An 18,206-nucleotide genomic window follows, 5' to 3' on the forward strand; every position below is an offset into this window, starting at 1 on the left:
ATCATCATAAAATCTACCATGGATAGATCACACACACACACACACACACATGCACGCACACGTATTTTGAATATCCAAAGTTCGTTTGAAAGGAAATGAGAGTTATAATTAATTATATGACTACTTGGTTCTTCCCTAGGGAAGAACAAAAAAAGTACATTTGGGTTTTTTGTTGTTTTTTGGTTGGTTGTTTGTTTGTTTTTGAATGAAATATACTTCCCTGTTCCAACATTGAGCTCTTTTTGTAGTGGAAACCATCCTTCACAGGTGGTTTCTATGCTCTGGCAAACTTTGTTACATTTTATAAAGTAATGCACAATCATTTTCTTCATGTATTGGCATTTGAAATTTTAGAAATTCAGAGAGGACCTAGAGATGGCCATGAAAGACATGATATCCAAGCATTCTTTTTAAAAAAACAAGTTTTAATCATTTTTGGCATAAGAAGAAGATTTTTACATCATAAATGTTCCATAAAAATCTGAAGAGAGAAATATGGCCAACAAGAATGTGCACTCCTCTCATTATTTTTAATACGTTTTGATCAACTTTTTACTATATGATGTGCCAGCATCGTTATATAGTGTCTCAGCCATCCTTCAGTTAAAAATATTAATTGTTCTAATTTTTCTTCTTTTGATGAGTTTTTGTCTTGCTTTGGGCACTTACGAAGGTGAACAAGATTAGATTTGATGTCTTTGAGTTATTTGATTATCATTAATAAAATTGCTACTGACCAAAAAGAGTTATAAATGTCAATCTACCAAAACAGATTAAAAGAGTAGGTGGGAATTAAATGGTGATAAACACTCAGTAAATGTTAGCTATTTTTATGAATATTGCCAATACTGAAAAGACTCCATTGTTCAAAAAAGTTTGAAAAGCACTGGGTTAAACAAAATGGAACCTGCTCTGCAGAATCTGTATGTTCCTTTACATCATACTCTTCATGGTGGCGTGTAGGGGATGGGCGCCATGTCTCCCTAGTACGTTTGACCTTGGGATTCTTTGCCTGTGAACATCTTTGGGTTCTAGTGTTCAGCAGCATTTAGGGAGGCACTGAATTCAGTATACCTTTGATCTAGCATCAACCCTGATTCTGTTCTGTGGTGGGCCCTGGCCTCCAAGAGAACAGATATCTAAAAGTTGAAAGAAAAGATCGACACATCCTGTTGTGTTGTTCTGAAAGGAAAGCTGTCTTAAGAGGATCGATTGGTTTTAGAAAAAGCACAACAGAATCGCAATAATACTGACGAGAAATAAAATGTGGAAGGTGGAGGTGACCTCCAGAGAATCCAGGACAGCTGCCGAAGGCACCCTCTAATGAGCTCAGTTACACAGAAAAGCGAGATGTTGAAGGTATCTGCTGTATGGAGTGGCAGGCAGGATGATGTCTGTGATTTAGAAATATAATCCTGGCCAGGTGTGGTGGCTCGTGCCTATAATCCCAGCACTTTGGAAGGCCGAGGCGGGCGGATCACCTGAGGTCAGGAGTTCGAGACCAGCCTGGCCAACATGGCAAAACCCCATCTTCACTAAAAATACAAAAAAAAGTCAGCCGGGCATGGTGGAATGTGCCTGTAATTCCAGCTACTCAGGAGGCTGAGGCAGGAGAATCGCTTGAACTCAGGAGGCAGAGGTTGCAGTGAGCCGAGATCACGCCACTGCACTCCAGCCTAGGCAACAGAGTGAGACTCCATCTCAAAAATAACCCCACAAAACAAAAAACAAACGAACAGAAATATAATCCCAGTAGCCCCAATTGAGCTGGAGGATGGAGACCACTTGGTAGACACTTGTGGATTATTTCCTAGACTAAATACAAAAGCAACTGCTGAATAAGGGACATTTTTTTTCCAGTCCCAAGCCAGTAACGACATGGATTTCAGAGTGATCTCTGTGAGATCCTAAAGATCCTAACTGTAGAATAGAGTGAATTGTCTTCTCTCACCCAGTTTTGTGACCTTCCCTTCTCATGCCATTAGGATCTGGCCCCTTCACCGATGTTCGTGCAGCTGTTTACCAACCGCAGCCTCACCCCCAGCCTGCCCCCTATGGCCACTGTGTCACAGACAGTGGTGTGATCTACTCTGTGGGGATGCAGTGGCTGAAGACACAAGGAAATAAGCAAATGCTTTGCATGTGCCTGGGCAACGGAGTCAGCTGCCAAGAGACAGGTATGCATTATCTTTTTGAAGAATAGGACTGATGACTTTATTATTTAGTTTTTGAAGGACAATATATTCATTGAATGTGAAACAGTAAAACAAACAAGAGAAGCTTGTAATCTTTACCACCCTGTGATAACAATCAGGGTTGGCATTTGAAACATTTTCTTCCAACCTTTTTAATTTATGTATTTTCTTTCTGGCGATGGACATGATTGTATTATCTTTATTTGCCTAAAGTGTTGTTACAAAAGAGCTGCTTTCTGAACGATCATCAAAATTTTATATTCTAAATCTCAATTTTCAGCAGCTTTGTGATGTAAACATCTTCCGATAACCTAATATATGTATTCTGGGCTACAAATGTGGTAGTAACTATGGCAATAAAAATTGGTACAAAATTCTCCCCCAGAATAGTCTTATATATTAATTTTTATGGCATAGATATAGTCATAAATATTATCCCAACATCCTTAAGCAGCATCCTTAATTGACCTGTATAAATATAGCTTTACAAATAGAGAAACTGAAGCATGGCAGCAGAACTGGTCGTGAAGGATATCAGCAGAAGAACTCAGGTGTCGTTCTATCCACAGTAGATGTGGATTCCTGAGTAACGCATTTACACTGAAATTAACGAGATGATCATCTATACTCATACCTTCTTCCTTTGAGGGCACAAGCTCAGTATCTCATTGAAGCCATAAATAAGCAGTTGCTGGTGGGAGATAAAGCATCTCTGTTTACTGACACTCCTTTGATTATGATTGTAGCTGTAACCCAGACATACGGTGGCAACTCAAATGGGGAGCCATGTGTCTTACCATTCACCTACAACGGCAGGACGTTCTACTCCTGCACCACAGAAGGGCGACAGGACGGACATCTTTGGTGCAGCACAACTTCGAATTATGAGCAGGACCAGAAATATTCTTTCTGCACGGACCATACTGGTGAGTGTCCCAAGGGGGAGCCACAGAAGTGGAAAAAAAAAAAACTCACTTTCATGCCCTATTTTTATTTGCCAGCATTCTAGCCATTTATTTTGAGGCTGCCCAAGAAGCATCGCTTTTGTTAAGTTTGGACTCAAGAGATAACGGAGCTCACATAACAGCTGAGGATTCTTCCATCTTCCCCAGTACTGTTGGGAAATGACACCAAGGGAATAGCCTTCCAGTTCATTTGATTTAACACATTGGGATTATGATGTGATTAAAGATACTTGTATTTTGGAATCAGTAGATGATCCCACAGAGCTGAGGAATACACAGGATGAATATTTTAATGCCTTAGCTTATTTTCCAGTTAAAACAATGTTTTATTCAAAGCTATCATTTAATCTTTTGTGGGGGGTGCGGGGGAAATGACAGTGAAAATGGGATTTAAATCTGTTTTGAATGTGAAGGTAAATATGCTAAGAAGCTTAGAACTATATTATCAGATATTTTTTATTCTGAAATAGACTCTCTGAGAATTAGCTGCAGAAACCTGGTTCTCTCAGACCAGTAATTCTGTGTACATTGGAAAGCTCAGCGGTAATCTTTTCCTTCCTTGTTGTGTATTGTTCCTGGCAGTTTTGGTTCAGACTCGAGGAGGAAATTCCAATGGTGCCTTGTGCCACTTCCCCTTCCTATACAACAACCACAATTACACTGATTGCACTTCTGAGGGCAGGAGAGACAACATGAAGTGGTGTGGGACCACACAGAACTATGATGCCGACCAGAAGTTTGGATTCTGCCCCATGGCTGGTAAGATGAAGCCCTTGTGGGTTGTCTTGTTTGACAACTATTTAGGGAATAGAGACTAAAGATGAGTGTCCAGTTTACTCCTATTTCATTCATTAAGACAATTTTGAGACAATAGAAAACTTCATGTGAAATTTATGTGTGTGTGTGTGTATTGTGTGTGATGTTACATCATATACATAAGGATTGGGAAGAATAATCAGATAATTATATAATTTTTAAACCTCATTGACATGATTTAATGTCATAAGTATAATTACTTATTTGTAAGGCTGGAAATATGAATTTGCACAGGTTTGTCTTTGTAAAGAGCACACAACTGAGTAGCTTACAACATTTAATATATATATGATGGCTTTAGTCACAGAGCTACAATATTGACACATGGTTGTGGTTTGATGGCATAAGCTCTATCACTTATTAAAGAGTGCCAAAGTGACTAAAACTCAGTGTTTTCTAATAGGTAGGGAATCTCGCTCTTTTTTTTTAAGGTCTCCAGTTTGTATAGATGGCGAACAAATGGAAACCAATATCTTTTACTTGTTTTCAGATTTCAAGAACCCCATAGATTCCCCTTGATTTTCCAGTTGTAGAACCAAGAGCTTGTGCAGTAGGCACTGTCAAGAGTGACTATGAGACAAAGAAACTGCTTACACTTTTATTTCTTTATGTCAACAAAAGAAAATGTTGAGTTTAGAAGAAAAAACCACTTTTGCTTGAAATTCTATATCCAAACACATAGTTTTTATTTGATTCAGAATAAATTGGAACTGGGAAAAGTTATGAAGCAGTAGTTAAATCCAGGCTTCTAGAACAGCATGAACCCTTTGTGTGAATGTGTAGGTATTATCTTAGTTTAACATCCTCTAACCCTTCCTGTAACTATTTTCTATGACATCATGTTTGGACTACGTTTTCTGCCTCCAGGGCTCAAAAATTCTACCCCTTCACCTGACAGCACTTAGATTTCTTGGATGTACACAAAGCTTCTTCCCCAGTGAGAATTCTTGGGATGACCAAACTGAACTGATCCTATTGCACACATACCTGTTTAGACCTTGTGATCATTTATCAAGTGCCTTTCTCATCCATTTCCAAACAGCCCATGAGGAAATCTGCACAACCAATGAAGGGGTCATGTACCGCATTGGAGATCAGTGGGATAAGCAGCATGACATGGGCCACATGATGAGGTGCACGTGTGTTGGGAACGGTCGTGGGGAATGGACATGCATTGCCTACTCGCAGCTTCGAGGTACGCTGGCTGATTAATGAAAACATTTGAGATGGCAAAAGGTACAGAGAGGGAGACTTTTTTTTAGTGAAAACTTGCACTTTGCCACAAGCAGGGGAAGAAATATTCAATGCTACTTCACTCATTAGTCTACCATGCTTGGTAAGATAAGCCTTTCAGGCAGCCTGCTAAGACAAGCTGGCACAGCAATGCTAACATTCTGAAACATTCCTAGGATGTAAGTACTTAGGCTGAGCCAAAAAGATGACTTCAAAAGTGAGAATGAAACATTTGATCCATTCAGCTTTAGGCTATGCCACTGGATTCATGTCTAGAAAAGATAGGATAATTTCTGTAAAGAAATGAAGACCTTGCTATTCTAAAATCAGATCCTTGCAGATCTAAATTTCAGGAGACAAATACGTAGGGGACTAACTTTCCTTGTTCAGATTAGTTTTTCTCCTTTGCACCCAGCTATATAATATGAGGAGCTATTGACTTATTTAAAGTATTTTAGTTTTCCATTTCTTTGATTTGAAAAGTAATAGTTAGGGAGAACTCTGAGCTATTAATAATCTGTGTGGCTAGTGTGTAGATATTGGCCTGAATTTGTTCTCCTTTTGTGGTGTCCAGTGGGTAACACCATCCAAGAGTAATAATTACATGTGGTGTTGCAGAGCTGAAAGAGACCTTAAAAACACATACAGACCTCACTCTATAGATCAAGAAGCTGAGACCCAAAAAGGAAAAATAATTTTCTCAGGATCTCTCAAAGAGTGAGCAGCAGAGGTGGCCTAATTTATTTTAGCATTATGAATACTGTTGACATTTTATTTCCCAAATCTATATATCTCCACCCCTTCCCCCTATTCCATAGACCAGACCACTACATCATGCTGGGTGTTAGATAAATATGTTTAATCTTCTTATTATTTATCCTAACAAGCAGATATTTAAAGAAATTACCAATTAAGCCAGAAATTTTCAGAAAATAAGATGTATATTTGTTCAAATATTGGCTTTTCACAGGAAAGTGTATTTTACTACTTTTTTTTTTTTCTTTTTTTTGAGACAGAGTCTCGCTCTGTTGCCCAGGCTGGAATGCAGTGGCGTGATCTCACTCCCAGCTCCATCTCCCGGGTTCATGCCATTCTCTGTAGTAGCTGGGACTATGGGCGCCCGCCACCACGCCCAGCTAGTATTTTTAGTAGAGAAGGGTTTCACCGTGTTAGTCAGGATGGTCTCCATCTCCTGACCTCATGATCCGCCCACTTCAGCCTCCCAAAGTGCTGGGATTACAGGCGTGAGCCACTGCGCCTGGCCATATTCTTTACTTGAGCATGCTGTAACCTCTGCAACAGTTACAGATTTTGGAGAGAAAAAAAAATTTTTGGCAAAATTGTATTAAAAAGGTTATTCTATGCTTGTAGAAAAGTTATTTTAGTGGAAGGTGTTGATAATTAAGCAGAAGTAGCTGTGTGCTTTGAGAAGCATACCTTTTTTTCTTTCATCAATGGAACTTTAAAAAGTTTCTCACTCACCCACCTATTTCCTCAACAGATCAGTGCATTGTTGATGACATCACTTACAATGTGAATGACACATTCCACAAGCGTCATGAAGAGGGACACATGCTGAACTGTACATGCTTCGGTCAGGGTCGGGGCAGATGGAAGTGTGATCCCGTCGGTGAGTAGCCCCATTTCCCTAGATGAGTTTGCACAGGCGGAATGGTGAGCAAGTTTCAGATGAGAAAAGCTATGTGAAATCACATGACTGAAGTTGGCTCCAGACTTTAATCAGTTGCTTGCAAAGAGCTTTGTAAAGTCTTCTCTAATACTGAACCAAAATATCTTGATATTGGTAGTCATCTGGTTTTTGCTGAATTTGATGACAAATTTAGGCTTATTTTAATTGAATGGAATTTAATCTTTGGTTTAGAATCATAAAGATAATCCATGCTATGAAAAGTATTGTTTCCTTTTTTTTTTTTTTTTTTTTTTGAGAGAGAGAGTTTCGCTCTTGTTGCCCAGGCTGGAGTGCAAAGGCAGTCTCGGCTGACTGCAACCTCTGCTTCCTGGATTCAAGCAATTCTCCTGCTCAGCCTCCTGAGTAGCTGGGATTACAGGCATGCGCCACCAGACCCAGCTAATTTTGTATTTTTTGTAGAGAGGGGGTTTCTCCATGTTGGTCAGGCTGCTCTCAAACTCTCTTCCTTACCAGCAGTGCAACAGCATGAGCAAAGTGTTGTACCAGTAAATATCGCCCACCAAAATACTCTAGGATTTTTTTGGCTGCCCTTCAAAATAGAACTAAGCAAATAGTGAAGGTTGAGCCTTAAAAGAGCTGTGTTACCAGCACGACAAAGTTTAAGGTAATCTATTACTATTTTTTTACCAAAAGAGGCTGGTTGCTAACTAAGAAAACAAACTGATAACACCAGTTTGTTTAGTGTGAGATTGCCAGAACTGAGAGAGAAGCCTGAGAGGTTTTCTTAGAAGCTGCTCAGCAAGTACTCATAGTTAAAGTCTAGCTCTGTCATTTAAATGTCAAATTAGTTTCTTTAAATTTTGAAGAAGGAAAATGAAATTATTGAAGATTTTTGTCTTGCTATTCAAATGTTAAGCCAGTTACATTAATATGGGTAAAATAATATCTAATATTTAATATTAATATGTAGATTATCAATACACACTGAAATCTAAATCTTTACATTTTTATTTAGAAATATTACCCTTTAGAAAACTATTCCTCCTAATAGGTACTTTTTTTAAAATTACAAATTGTCCTGTAAGGTAAAGAATGTGAACAAAATACTTTTTTAACTGCATATATGTGTAAGGACAGTTGCAAATTTCTATTCAAACTAAATGTATGCTCTAGCACCCTGAAATTAAATTCATAGTTTTAAGTCTTCAAGGCTGTTTATCTTTTCCTTGTGTGTATTTTAGACCAATGCCAGGATTCAGAGACTGGGACATTTTATCAAATTGGAGATTCATGGGAGAAGTATGTGCATGGTGTCAGATACCAGTGCTACTGCTATGGCCGTGGCATTGGGGAGTGGCATTGCCAACCTTTACAGACCTATCCAAGTAAGTAGCTTTATTACTGCAAGTTGAGAACTGCCAGTTGGGTTATAACAACAGGGGCAGTGATTATTAATTCTCTCATGCCTAAGTTGGGGGTCTCCCTTCTTTCCCACCCTTTTCTCCTATTATTATCTAATAATTGAATTTTTTATTAAAATAACTTTTCTCTCTTCCTCTGTCAAGTAAAAGGTAGAGAAGGCTATGAAGATGTGCCTGTGTATAATTTTACTTCTTAACACTGTAAAATATTCTATTAGGTTAAGACACTCTGGCTGATTTCATCTTATATCCATACATGGAAATAAAAACCACCAAGTGAGTTATGCTGGGAGTAAAGGTTTGGGGTGTTATATTATGATTCTTAACAGAGAAGCTGCGTAGAGAGATGGCATGAAATGCAACCTAGGGTACGTGTTCATTCAACATGTCATCTAAGCTCCCTTTGTATCAAACTTCTCATTTGTTTGATCAATTGCGGCCAGGAACACAGTATGTTGGGTCAAGGGTTGAGTAACTTGGTCAACTCTCTGCCCACACAGTTCAAACACCCTCAAATGTTTATTGCTGAGTTTTTCCAGGTCACAAAGACATCATGCCTAGCTGTAGGTGTAATTAATTCATTTGGGGGGAAATTGTATTTAAATATTCACTGAGTGATTATAATAAAACATGTTACTAAAACATGAAAGGCTAATTAAAAGGCATCAGTTATTTGAGCAACTGCTGAGTTGCAAAGTCTCCAAAGTCTTCACTAATGTTTGACTTAAAATATGTCCTACATTCAGAAATAAAAGAGTTTCAGGGTGTCAGAATCTGCATGCGACAGAAATTAAGATTAAATTAACTCTGTAATAAGAGATTCACTGTGACAGAGAACAAGCTATGGGAACAACTTGGCCAAAGGTAGTATTAGCCAAGCCTCACTCCTCCATTTCCTCATCTGTAATATGGGGAGATTGTAGCTGATTACCTCTTTTTTTTTTTTTTTTTTTTTTTTGAGATGGAGTCTCACTCTGTCGCCCGGGCTGGAGTGCAGTGGCCAGATCTCAGCTTACTGCAAGCTCCGCCTCCCAGGTTTATGCTATTCTCCTGCCTCAGCCTCCCGAGTAGCTGGGACCACAGGCGACCGCCACCTCGCCCGGCTAGTTTTTTGTATTTTTTAGTAGAGACGGGGTTTCACCGTGTTAGCCAGGATGGTCTCGATCTCCTGACCTTGTGATCCGCCCGTCTTGGCCTCCCAAAGTGCTGGGATTACAGGCTTGAGCCACCGCACCCGGCTGTAGCTGATTACTTTTAAAGTTCCATCCTAAATACTAAACACCCAGATGCACCTTTTCTAGGAACTTGGAAGATTCTGCTTTTCCCAACTCTCAGACACTGTCAGTGCTGGGGAAGGTGACTTTGCTTTTGAAGGCTTATAGCACAGATTGATCAACCTCCTAAATTGTATTTCTTGGAGGATTTGGGTGTAGGAATCACTTAATGTTTTGTAACTTAATATATGCTTGCTGGAAGCATTTAGGTGGACATGTTAGAGATAAAATCCGGAAAGGAAGGAATCCTTGAGTTATTGGAGTTTTACATGTTGACCTTACTCCTACTCTTTAAAAAGGAGAAAAGCAAGAGACCACTGAGCATAGAGGCGATTTTGGAGGGAAGAGATTGGCATTTGACCTCAGATACGCTCTTTGGTGCTTATCTGTATCTCTGGTTTGCTCAGTGGCCTAGCATGTAGGGCTTTAAGAGTGTGGTGAGAATAAAGGAACAACAGATTACCAATAGATTGTCTCTGAGTTCTGCCCTGTTTGTTCCTCCTACAGAGAACTTGGTAGAGTTGTTCAAACTAGCAAAAGATAAGAGACATTTGGTTTGTCAATAAGCAACTAGAAAAGCACAGATCTCAGCAAAATAAATAGAGGAAAAAAAGGACTGAGTCAAAAAATCATAAATGTTTAACTTCTCCAAGGACACTACTATTGGAAATTACTCATTTAGACTTTATTTTAAACTAATTTTAAAAGTGTAGACATTATACTATCTCCTTTTTTTGGTATCATCTCAACCATTTTATTGTTAGTTTATTCATATTGAATAAGAGAGGGAGTAAAGATTTCACAATGGCAATAGCTAGTATATGCCAACTAAGTTAATTTAAAAAGTTATACCAACTACCAGTAGCAAAAGGATTGTCAAAAATTTAAATCTAAATAATGTAAAAGATGTCATAATTTTTAACTTTTCTGTCTTCAAAGGATACGTAATATAAGCTAGAGTAATTATATGTAGTATAAGCTAGTATAGAGGAATTTAATTGATCTAAGAAATAACTGACACAAAGTCTCTTTACTTCCTGAACAAAAACATGCTAAACTCCATTGCTGTTCAGTCCATTTCCTTTAAAGGTGGGCTATGGCACAAGGTTAAATTTTAAAATGTAGAATTTCAGACCAGTGCTTGAAATCTTATGAAAGCAAAAGGGACCCGTAGTTTTGCTCCACTTTGTTTGGGGTAAAAACCATTGCAGTACCCTTTTTCTTTCCTTTCCCTGCCCGTTTTCATCCTCCTCCTTGTGTCCTTGTGGATGTAGAAATATGATTAGGCTTAGAGGTGAACAGTAAAGGTCATTTATGTTGCTTTTTTAAAACTTAGTAGACATTTAACCATTATAAGCTTTTCCCCCCTCAAAATCATGACTGACAAAACTAAATAAAATGTGTATCAGATGTCTCTTTATAGAGGAAATTGTAGTAGGATTTCTTTAAATGATCAATATTTAAATAACGGTATGTCAATTATCATAAATAATTAAGGACATGATATTCCTAGCTTTCCTGATTTACATGGAAGTACGTTAAATAGTCACATCTCCAAAATATTTCTTGAATAGTTGTCTTTAAAAATGTGTTTCCCTTTGTAAGGATCTTCATAAACAGAAGGGGTAATTCAAACAGGGGCATGGAATTGACTTAGGCCAATTGATTAAAACAAACATCCTATGTGTTCTGTGAAATGAATACAACTTTAAAATGAAAAACTGATAATATTATGCATTCTGGTATTTTGGTATTCATGTGGCTTGGAAATATGTGCATTAAATGGAATTATGATTCAAAGTATTTGTTAATCTTCAACCAACCTGGAATTGTTACTGGTGTGGAAGTGAGCATATTGTTCTAGAATTTCTGAATCTATATGGATATCCAAGTTATACGTTTTTTCTGCTACAGAAAGCATTGTTTTCAAAGAGAATTTAACAGCTTAGATAATAAAGCTTGAAAATCAATGTAGTTTATCCTAGAAGCTTTCAGAAAACTTAAATCTGTTAATAATCTGGTGAAGTGCTTTATTACACATGCAAAATTTTGCTCTGTTTGACAGAGTGTCAGTTAAAAATTCTTGAAAAGGTTATTATAAGACATGATTTTTATTTCTAGTAATTTAAACATTGACTGACATCACAAAGATAGTGTTTTAAGACAGTTTTCTGTTCTGCAAGCATAAATTTTCTAGCTATTTCATTATTATCTTAAATGAGTTAACACGATTTAGAAATTGATGCTACTTCCCTTATTTTCCTTTTTTTTTTTTAGACAAAAGAACCAAAACCATACTTTAAATTTTGTTGATAGCAGTGATATACATCAAGATGTAGAAATACAGAATTTAGTATATACTTCATAAAGTCATTTCTGTTGACAACTGATTTTGGAAAAAAAATAAGTTTAATCACTTAATAATTTGATGGATCAATGGTGTGATTTGGGAATACATTTCTTGAATAAAAATAAAACTAGATGTTTTTTCCAAACTGATAGATTGCTTAGACTGATGAGAAATAAAACTAGGTCTTTAATTATTACCTTTGCCTATTTGTCTAAGATTCTACCCCCATTTAGAAATGTGTTTGTTTTACATCATCTCATATGGCCTTTGGAATGTTGTTTCCTTCTTAGGTACTAGATTCATTCTTGATGAAAACCTTCCAAAATTAGAATTTGCTTTAAAAGAGGCTCAATACAATAAGTAAATGAAGTTTGCATTCTGTATTACATAATTTTTATAGGATCGTTTCACAATTTTCTCACAATTCTTACTTTGATAATAGAGAAAATAAAAGCAAGCCAAGAGACATTTTTTAAAAAATGTATTTTATTTGCTATAAACAACTACGATTTGCATTTCTCATGTGAAGAACAGTAATTATCAGCTAAAAATGGATTTGCTATATTGATTTTCAACGTAAATATTTAAAAGATTAACTAATCCCAGATAATTTTACTATACTCAGATTTAACGACAAGCAAAGCTGTTTGTAATGATGACTGTCCATGTACACAGTTTTAAGTTGGAGTGAATATCTAAGATAATTAAGTGTTACATTTTCATTTTCAGGCTCAAGTGGTCCTGTCGAAGTATTTATCACTGAGACTCCGAGTCAGCCCAACTCTCACCCCATCCAGTGGAATGCACCACAGCCATCTCACATTTCCAAGTACATTCTCAGGTGGAGGCCTGTGAGTATCCCACCCAGAAACCTTAGATACTGAGTCTCCTGACCTTATCAAATTCTGATGGTTTCTTTTTTTCCCAGCTTTTGAGCCAACAAGTCTGATTAACTATTCCTATAGCCTTTATTATATTTGCTTAGTGAACAAACAATATGTGCTCAATTAAATTGACTTGTAGACTGAGGGGATTTTGGTTTTGGTTTTGGGTTTTGTTTTTTTTTTGCAGTGGGGGGGTGCTGGTATTTGGAAGAATTTAGCTCTTTATGTTAGAGAAATCTTTTTTGCAAGGGCTTAGAACTCATAATGCTTAAAATTGTTCTTGGCCAATGCGGGAAGAGAATCTAAGGTTTTTATATGTCTTGCAACCTCATCAAAGGAAAATTACTGGTGTCATTTTCATAATTTGAAAAAAATAGCCATATTAATATATTTTTTTATTCACTTTTAAAGTGATCATTTTTTAAATTTTACTTTTGACCCACTGAATTTATTTAGATAGAAGGAAAAGAGATGATGGGAGGGAAGTTTAGATGAAGGATGACAGTTGGTTTATTTAAACAGTAGCCCTGTGATTTCCTAATGAGAAGTGACTAGAAATTGAAGAAACCAAATAAGGAGGATATTGGTCTATTTAGTTTTAGTTTCTCTTACTCTCTCAAGCCTTCCCTGTTTAACTCCAAAGTTCATGGCTCATAATTTGAGAAACACTGTTTTAAACATAGAAGAAAAAAATATCCATTTTAAATCATAGCTATTGAATACCATAATTAAAAACAAACAAAATTTGACCAACAAAGGCAGTTAAATTTAAACTTTTCGGGAAAAATTTAAACTGTTAAAATTATTCTTTTTCTAAATTCCTAAAGCAGAGGGACAGAATTTTTCAGATTTAAAAGGGCCTCCTAGGTGCCCAGAAAAATTAGCAGAAAGAACCACGTCTAGACACATCTTTGATGTGTCAGAGTTCCAAGGATAAAAAGAAACTTTTAAAGTCTTCTATACTCAGCCAGGATATCAATCAAATATGAGGGCAAAATAATATTTTCAGACAGATTTTTGGTAGTTTATTTTCCATACATCCTTTTCCTTAAGAGTATTTGTAGATACACTCCAGAAAAACAAGAGTGAAATAAGAAGGAGGTTGTGGGGTCCAGCAAACAGTGCTTCCAAATCAGACCCCTGAGAGTGGTGGAAAACTTTGCAGTGCAATAACTGCATAGCTGGCTTAGAGGGCAACCAATACAGATGGAACAGAAAGATGAGGATGGGATCGAGGGATCAGGGATTGAGGTCTCCAAGAATAAAGAGGAACTTCACAGAAAAAGCAGGCTTGGGGATAATTAATCACAGGGGCAAATAATGCAGTTAAAATAATAACATGACAATCAGGTGGAGGAATGTATAATAAACCCAAATGTGGTCGGGTGCAGTGGCTCACACCTGTAATCCCAGCACTTTGGGAGGCCAAGGCAGGCAGATTACCTGAGGTCAGGAGTTTGAGACCAGCTTGGCCAACATGGCGAAACCCCATCTCTACTAAAAATACAAAAATTAGCCAGGCATGAGGGCGCATGCCTGTAGTCCCAGCTCCTTAGGAGCTAAGGCAGGAGAATCGCTTGAACCCAAGAGGCAAAGGTTGCAGGGAGTTAAGCCGAGATCACGCCATTGTACTCTAGCCTGGGCAAGAGAGCGAGAGTCTGTCTCAAAAAAACCTCAAATGTATTATAAGGCAATAATTCCTAAATAAAGCAAACTAAAATGCAGCAATATTAAGGTATAAAAACAAAGAGAGGAAAAATTCCATTGAACCTTGATTCTGGAAACTTTGATCCACCCAGCAGTCATGATGTTAGACTCATTAAAAACAATATATTTCTAATGCTTGATGCGATCGGTCTATAGATGCATCATGGAAACTTGGTTGCACAAAAACAAAAAGTAAACATTTACATGAAAAAATGGTGGATATGGAAGGTGGAGAAGAGAGGAGGTAATAGCTTTGTCTTTCAAAGTAGAGAATCAAGAGAGATGGTACCAAAAGCTGATGAAGTTAAAAAAAAAATAGATACTTAATACTTTAAATTACAAATATAAACACAAGAAGAACAAATATAATGATACAAATGTCAGACCCTGAGAATGTCCACGATTCTGGAAGGAAAAGGGTGGTATTATTGAGCTAAATCCTCAACTTTGTCTGGGCACGGTGGCTCACATGTATAATCCCAGCACTTTAGGAGGCTGAAGCCAGTGGATTACTTGAGCCCAGGAGTTTGAGACTAGCCTGAGCAACATGCCCATACCCCAGCTCTACAAAAATATATAAAAATTAGCCGGGCATGGTGGCATGCACCTGTAGTCCCAGCTACTTGGGAGGCTGAGGCGGGAGGCTTGCTTGAGCTTGAGTGGCGGAAGTTGCAGTGAGCCAAGATGGCAGCACTGCACTCCAACCTGGGAGATGGAGCAAGACCCTGTGTCCACATAAATATATAAATAAATCCTCAAGTCTCATATTAAAGAGTCTGTAAATATGACTTATTGTTGACAAATGAAAAAAATAGAGGTGTAAGCATGTTGTCTACATGGAGGCAAGACCAGAAGAATAGAAAATGGAAACAGATTCTCTTAGAGAGGGGAATCGTGTCTTTCTCATTGGCTCAGTATAGTCTCCCTAGGGTCTAGAATGGTTCAGCATCTGGCACACTGCTTAACAAATGCTGAATGAAAAAAAAAAAAAAAGTCATCCTTTTTCTTCTTTTACTGTATGTCCATCATCTGGCCATTTGCAGAAGTTGGCATCCAGTGATCTAAGTCAACAGCATCAGTGCATCCAACACGTTCTAGTCTCTCATCTTCTTATTACATCACTAATTTTATTTACTTTAAAATTAAGGATATACAAAGTATTATGTGAGACCATTGCAGTGGGAGACACTTAAAAGGAGATATAAAATGTATGTTGAATTTGAAAGTCTTCAAAGAGCAGCAGTGACACATTTTTTGAGATTTTTAACAATTACATAAATTCAGGGATTTTTTAATGGATGCCGCCTGAGACTTTATTTTCTGTTATTTTCTTCTAATAACTAACCAAACAAGCTCACATGGAAAAATGATTTATTACTAAATTTGAGCTAATTGCAGTGACTGATTTCAAATTTTTTCCACAGTGTATTTGAGTTAAAATTTCACTGTGAAGAGTACTACGATCACTCTCGCTTATTCCAGAAATATAAATGGACACTTGAGTATTTGAATTATGGAGGAACTGGTTGACTGGGTAATTTTAAAAAATCACTGGGCTTAAAAAACATATTTTGACTTATATTAGTTTAGAATATTTACACTTGAAAGTGTCTCATCTTGTCTGAAGTAAGGGTGTTTCTTTCATACACATTTTATTGCACTGAGTTTTGTGACCCATGGCATATTAATGAAGCTGAACAGGATGTGAAATATAAACTGGGAGCAAAAGATTAAATAAACCAAAATTGCATTTTTTCTGCAGTCTTGTCCAAAATTGGGTAACCACTTCTGATGGGGTAGCTCCTATCCAAGAATGAGTCACAAAACCAGACTTGTTGAACCTGGTATGTGATGGCCCCAGGAACTGAGTCACAAAGCAACATTCTGCCTTTGTTTTTTCAGGGCAAGAAACTTGAATTGTATCCCACTGAGTTAAAAGATAGAATATATGGCATTGGCATTTCTGTACTTCAGAGAGGAATGTTATCTGTTATAGGAATAAAAAATAAATAGGAGAGGCAAAGCTTAGGTTAATCATATTATGTTACTGATATAACATAATTAACTTGGTAAAAGTGAAGGTGCGGGCCGGGTGTGGTGGCTCATGCCTGTAATCCCAGCACTTTGGGAGTCCGAGGTGGGCAGATCGCCTGAGGTCAGGAGTTCGAGACCAGTCCGACCAACATGGAGAAACCCCATCTCTACTAAAAATATAAAATTAGCCGGGTGTGGTGGCACACACCTGTAATCCCAGCTACTTGGGAGGCTGAGGCAGGAGAATCGCTTGAACCCGGGAGTTAGAGGTTGCGGTGAGCTGAGATTGCACCATTGCACTCTAGCCTGGGCAACAAGAGTGAAACCCTGTCTCAGAAAAAAAAAAAGGGAAGGTGCCCAGTGTCTGCAACTATGTCACCCCGGACATATCACATATCACTCTGTTTCTCCGTCTGTAAAACGGGAGCAACAATGCCATTGCCTCACCATCAGAAGGATATAGAGACTAAATGGGAGAATGTAGGTAAATAGCACAGAGAATGGGTATTAGTAAGTAAACTGCAGCAGTTTGTTGATGTTAACAGTAGTTAGCATTATATGTTAACTATGTTAACAATAGTTAGCATTATATCTAACTATACCTAACTATATAACCATTGGGAATCCAGTTTTCCATGATGTTCCTCTGGAATGGAGCTGCCTAAGTCCTGACTAAGTCATTCTTCTCTGAAGATTACTGAACATCATCTTCAAATGTTCATCCTTGTAAACACTTGTGTGTGTGTGTGTTTATTTAAATTTTCAGAAAAATTCTGTAGGCCGTTGGAAGGAAGCTACCATACCAGGCCACTTAAACTCCTACACCATCAAAGGCCTGAAGCCTGGTGTGGTATACGAGGGCCAGCTCATCAGCATCCAGCAGTACGGCCACCGAGAAGTGACTCGCTTTGACTTCACCACCACTAGCACCAGCACACCTGTGACCAGTACGTACACAACCACCCTCATGCCTCCTATGCCCAAGGTTCCCGGAGCTGGGCTCTCCTGAGGAAGTGCTTTCCTTCTCAATTGATATTCTTCCATGAGGGGCACCAACATTTTTAAAAATGATGTTGGCAGCAAGGACGGTACATTTTCTAGATGGCTGAAGGCTGACTTTCCCCTTTCTGTGACTCTCTAGGCAACACCGTGACAGGAGAGACAACTCCCCTTTCTCCCCTTGTGGCCACTTCTGAATCTGTCACTGAAATCACAGCCAGCAGCTTTGTGGTCTCCTGGGTCTCAGCTTCTGACACCGTGTCGGGATTCCGGGTGGAATATGAGCTGAGTGAGGAGGGAGATGAGCCACAGTATCTGGGTAAGCTCAATATGTCGCTCAAGACAGGTTTGGGGCAGCTGCTGGAAAACTCTCACTGGGAGGGGCCTCTAGGCAGGTGGTATCTGTGGTCTGGAACTGGCTGACAGCTCAGACTGCACAAACCACCATCCGGCATGAGGAAGGAAAGGACTGACTCTTTCTAGGAAGTGGCCGGGTTTTTCCCAAGCCACCCTCACATGTTCCTGGTCCCTGATGCCAGCTGCATCATGTGCCTACCTGGGCACAAGTTCCTACAGCAAAAGCTGTTTTCTTGGTGGAAGTAATTACCAGGACTGCAGCTGACAATGTTAGCACAGTGACAATCGTCACTCATACTTTTCAATAGTTATGGTGAGGG

The 18,206-nt window shown here is 38.3% G+C and overlaps 1 protein-coding gene across 26 annotated transcripts in view; it reads left to right on the top strand.

Moving 5' to 3' along the window:
• FN1 (fibronectin 1) overlaps nt 1-18,206 on the top strand; it is a 75,749-nt gene that overhangs the window by 8,846 nt on the left and 48,697 nt on the right. For all 26 annotated transcript variants that reach the window (XM_010372182.2, XM_010372183.2, XM_030917018.1 and 23 more), the window contains exons 7-15: nt 1,986-2,177; nt 2,942-3,121; nt 3,743-3,919; nt 5,019-5,171; nt 6,711-6,839; nt 8,102-8,245; nt 12,635-12,756; nt 17,297-17,477; nt 17,672-17,848. In XM_010372182.2, the coding sequence (XP_010370484.1) occupies nt 1,986-2,177; nt 2,942-3,121; nt 3,743-3,919; nt 5,019-5,171; nt 6,711-6,839; nt 8,102-8,245; nt 12,635-12,756; nt 17,297-17,477; nt 17,672-17,848 (1,455 nt within the window). The remainder of the gene's footprint in view (nt 1-1,985; nt 2,178-2,941; nt 3,122-3,742; nt 3,920-5,018; nt 5,172-6,710; nt 6,840-8,101; nt 8,246-12,634; nt 12,757-17,296; nt 17,478-17,671; nt 17,849-18,206) is intronic.

The sequence above is a fragment of the Rhinopithecus roxellana genome, chromosome 14 (genome assembly GCF_007565055.1).
Source record: "Rhinopithecus roxellana isolate Shanxi Qingling chromosome 14, ASM756505v1, whole genome shotgun sequence".
NCBI classification, from domain to species: Eukaryota; Metazoa; Chordata; class Mammalia; order Primates; family Cercopithecidae; genus Rhinopithecus; species Rhinopithecus roxellana.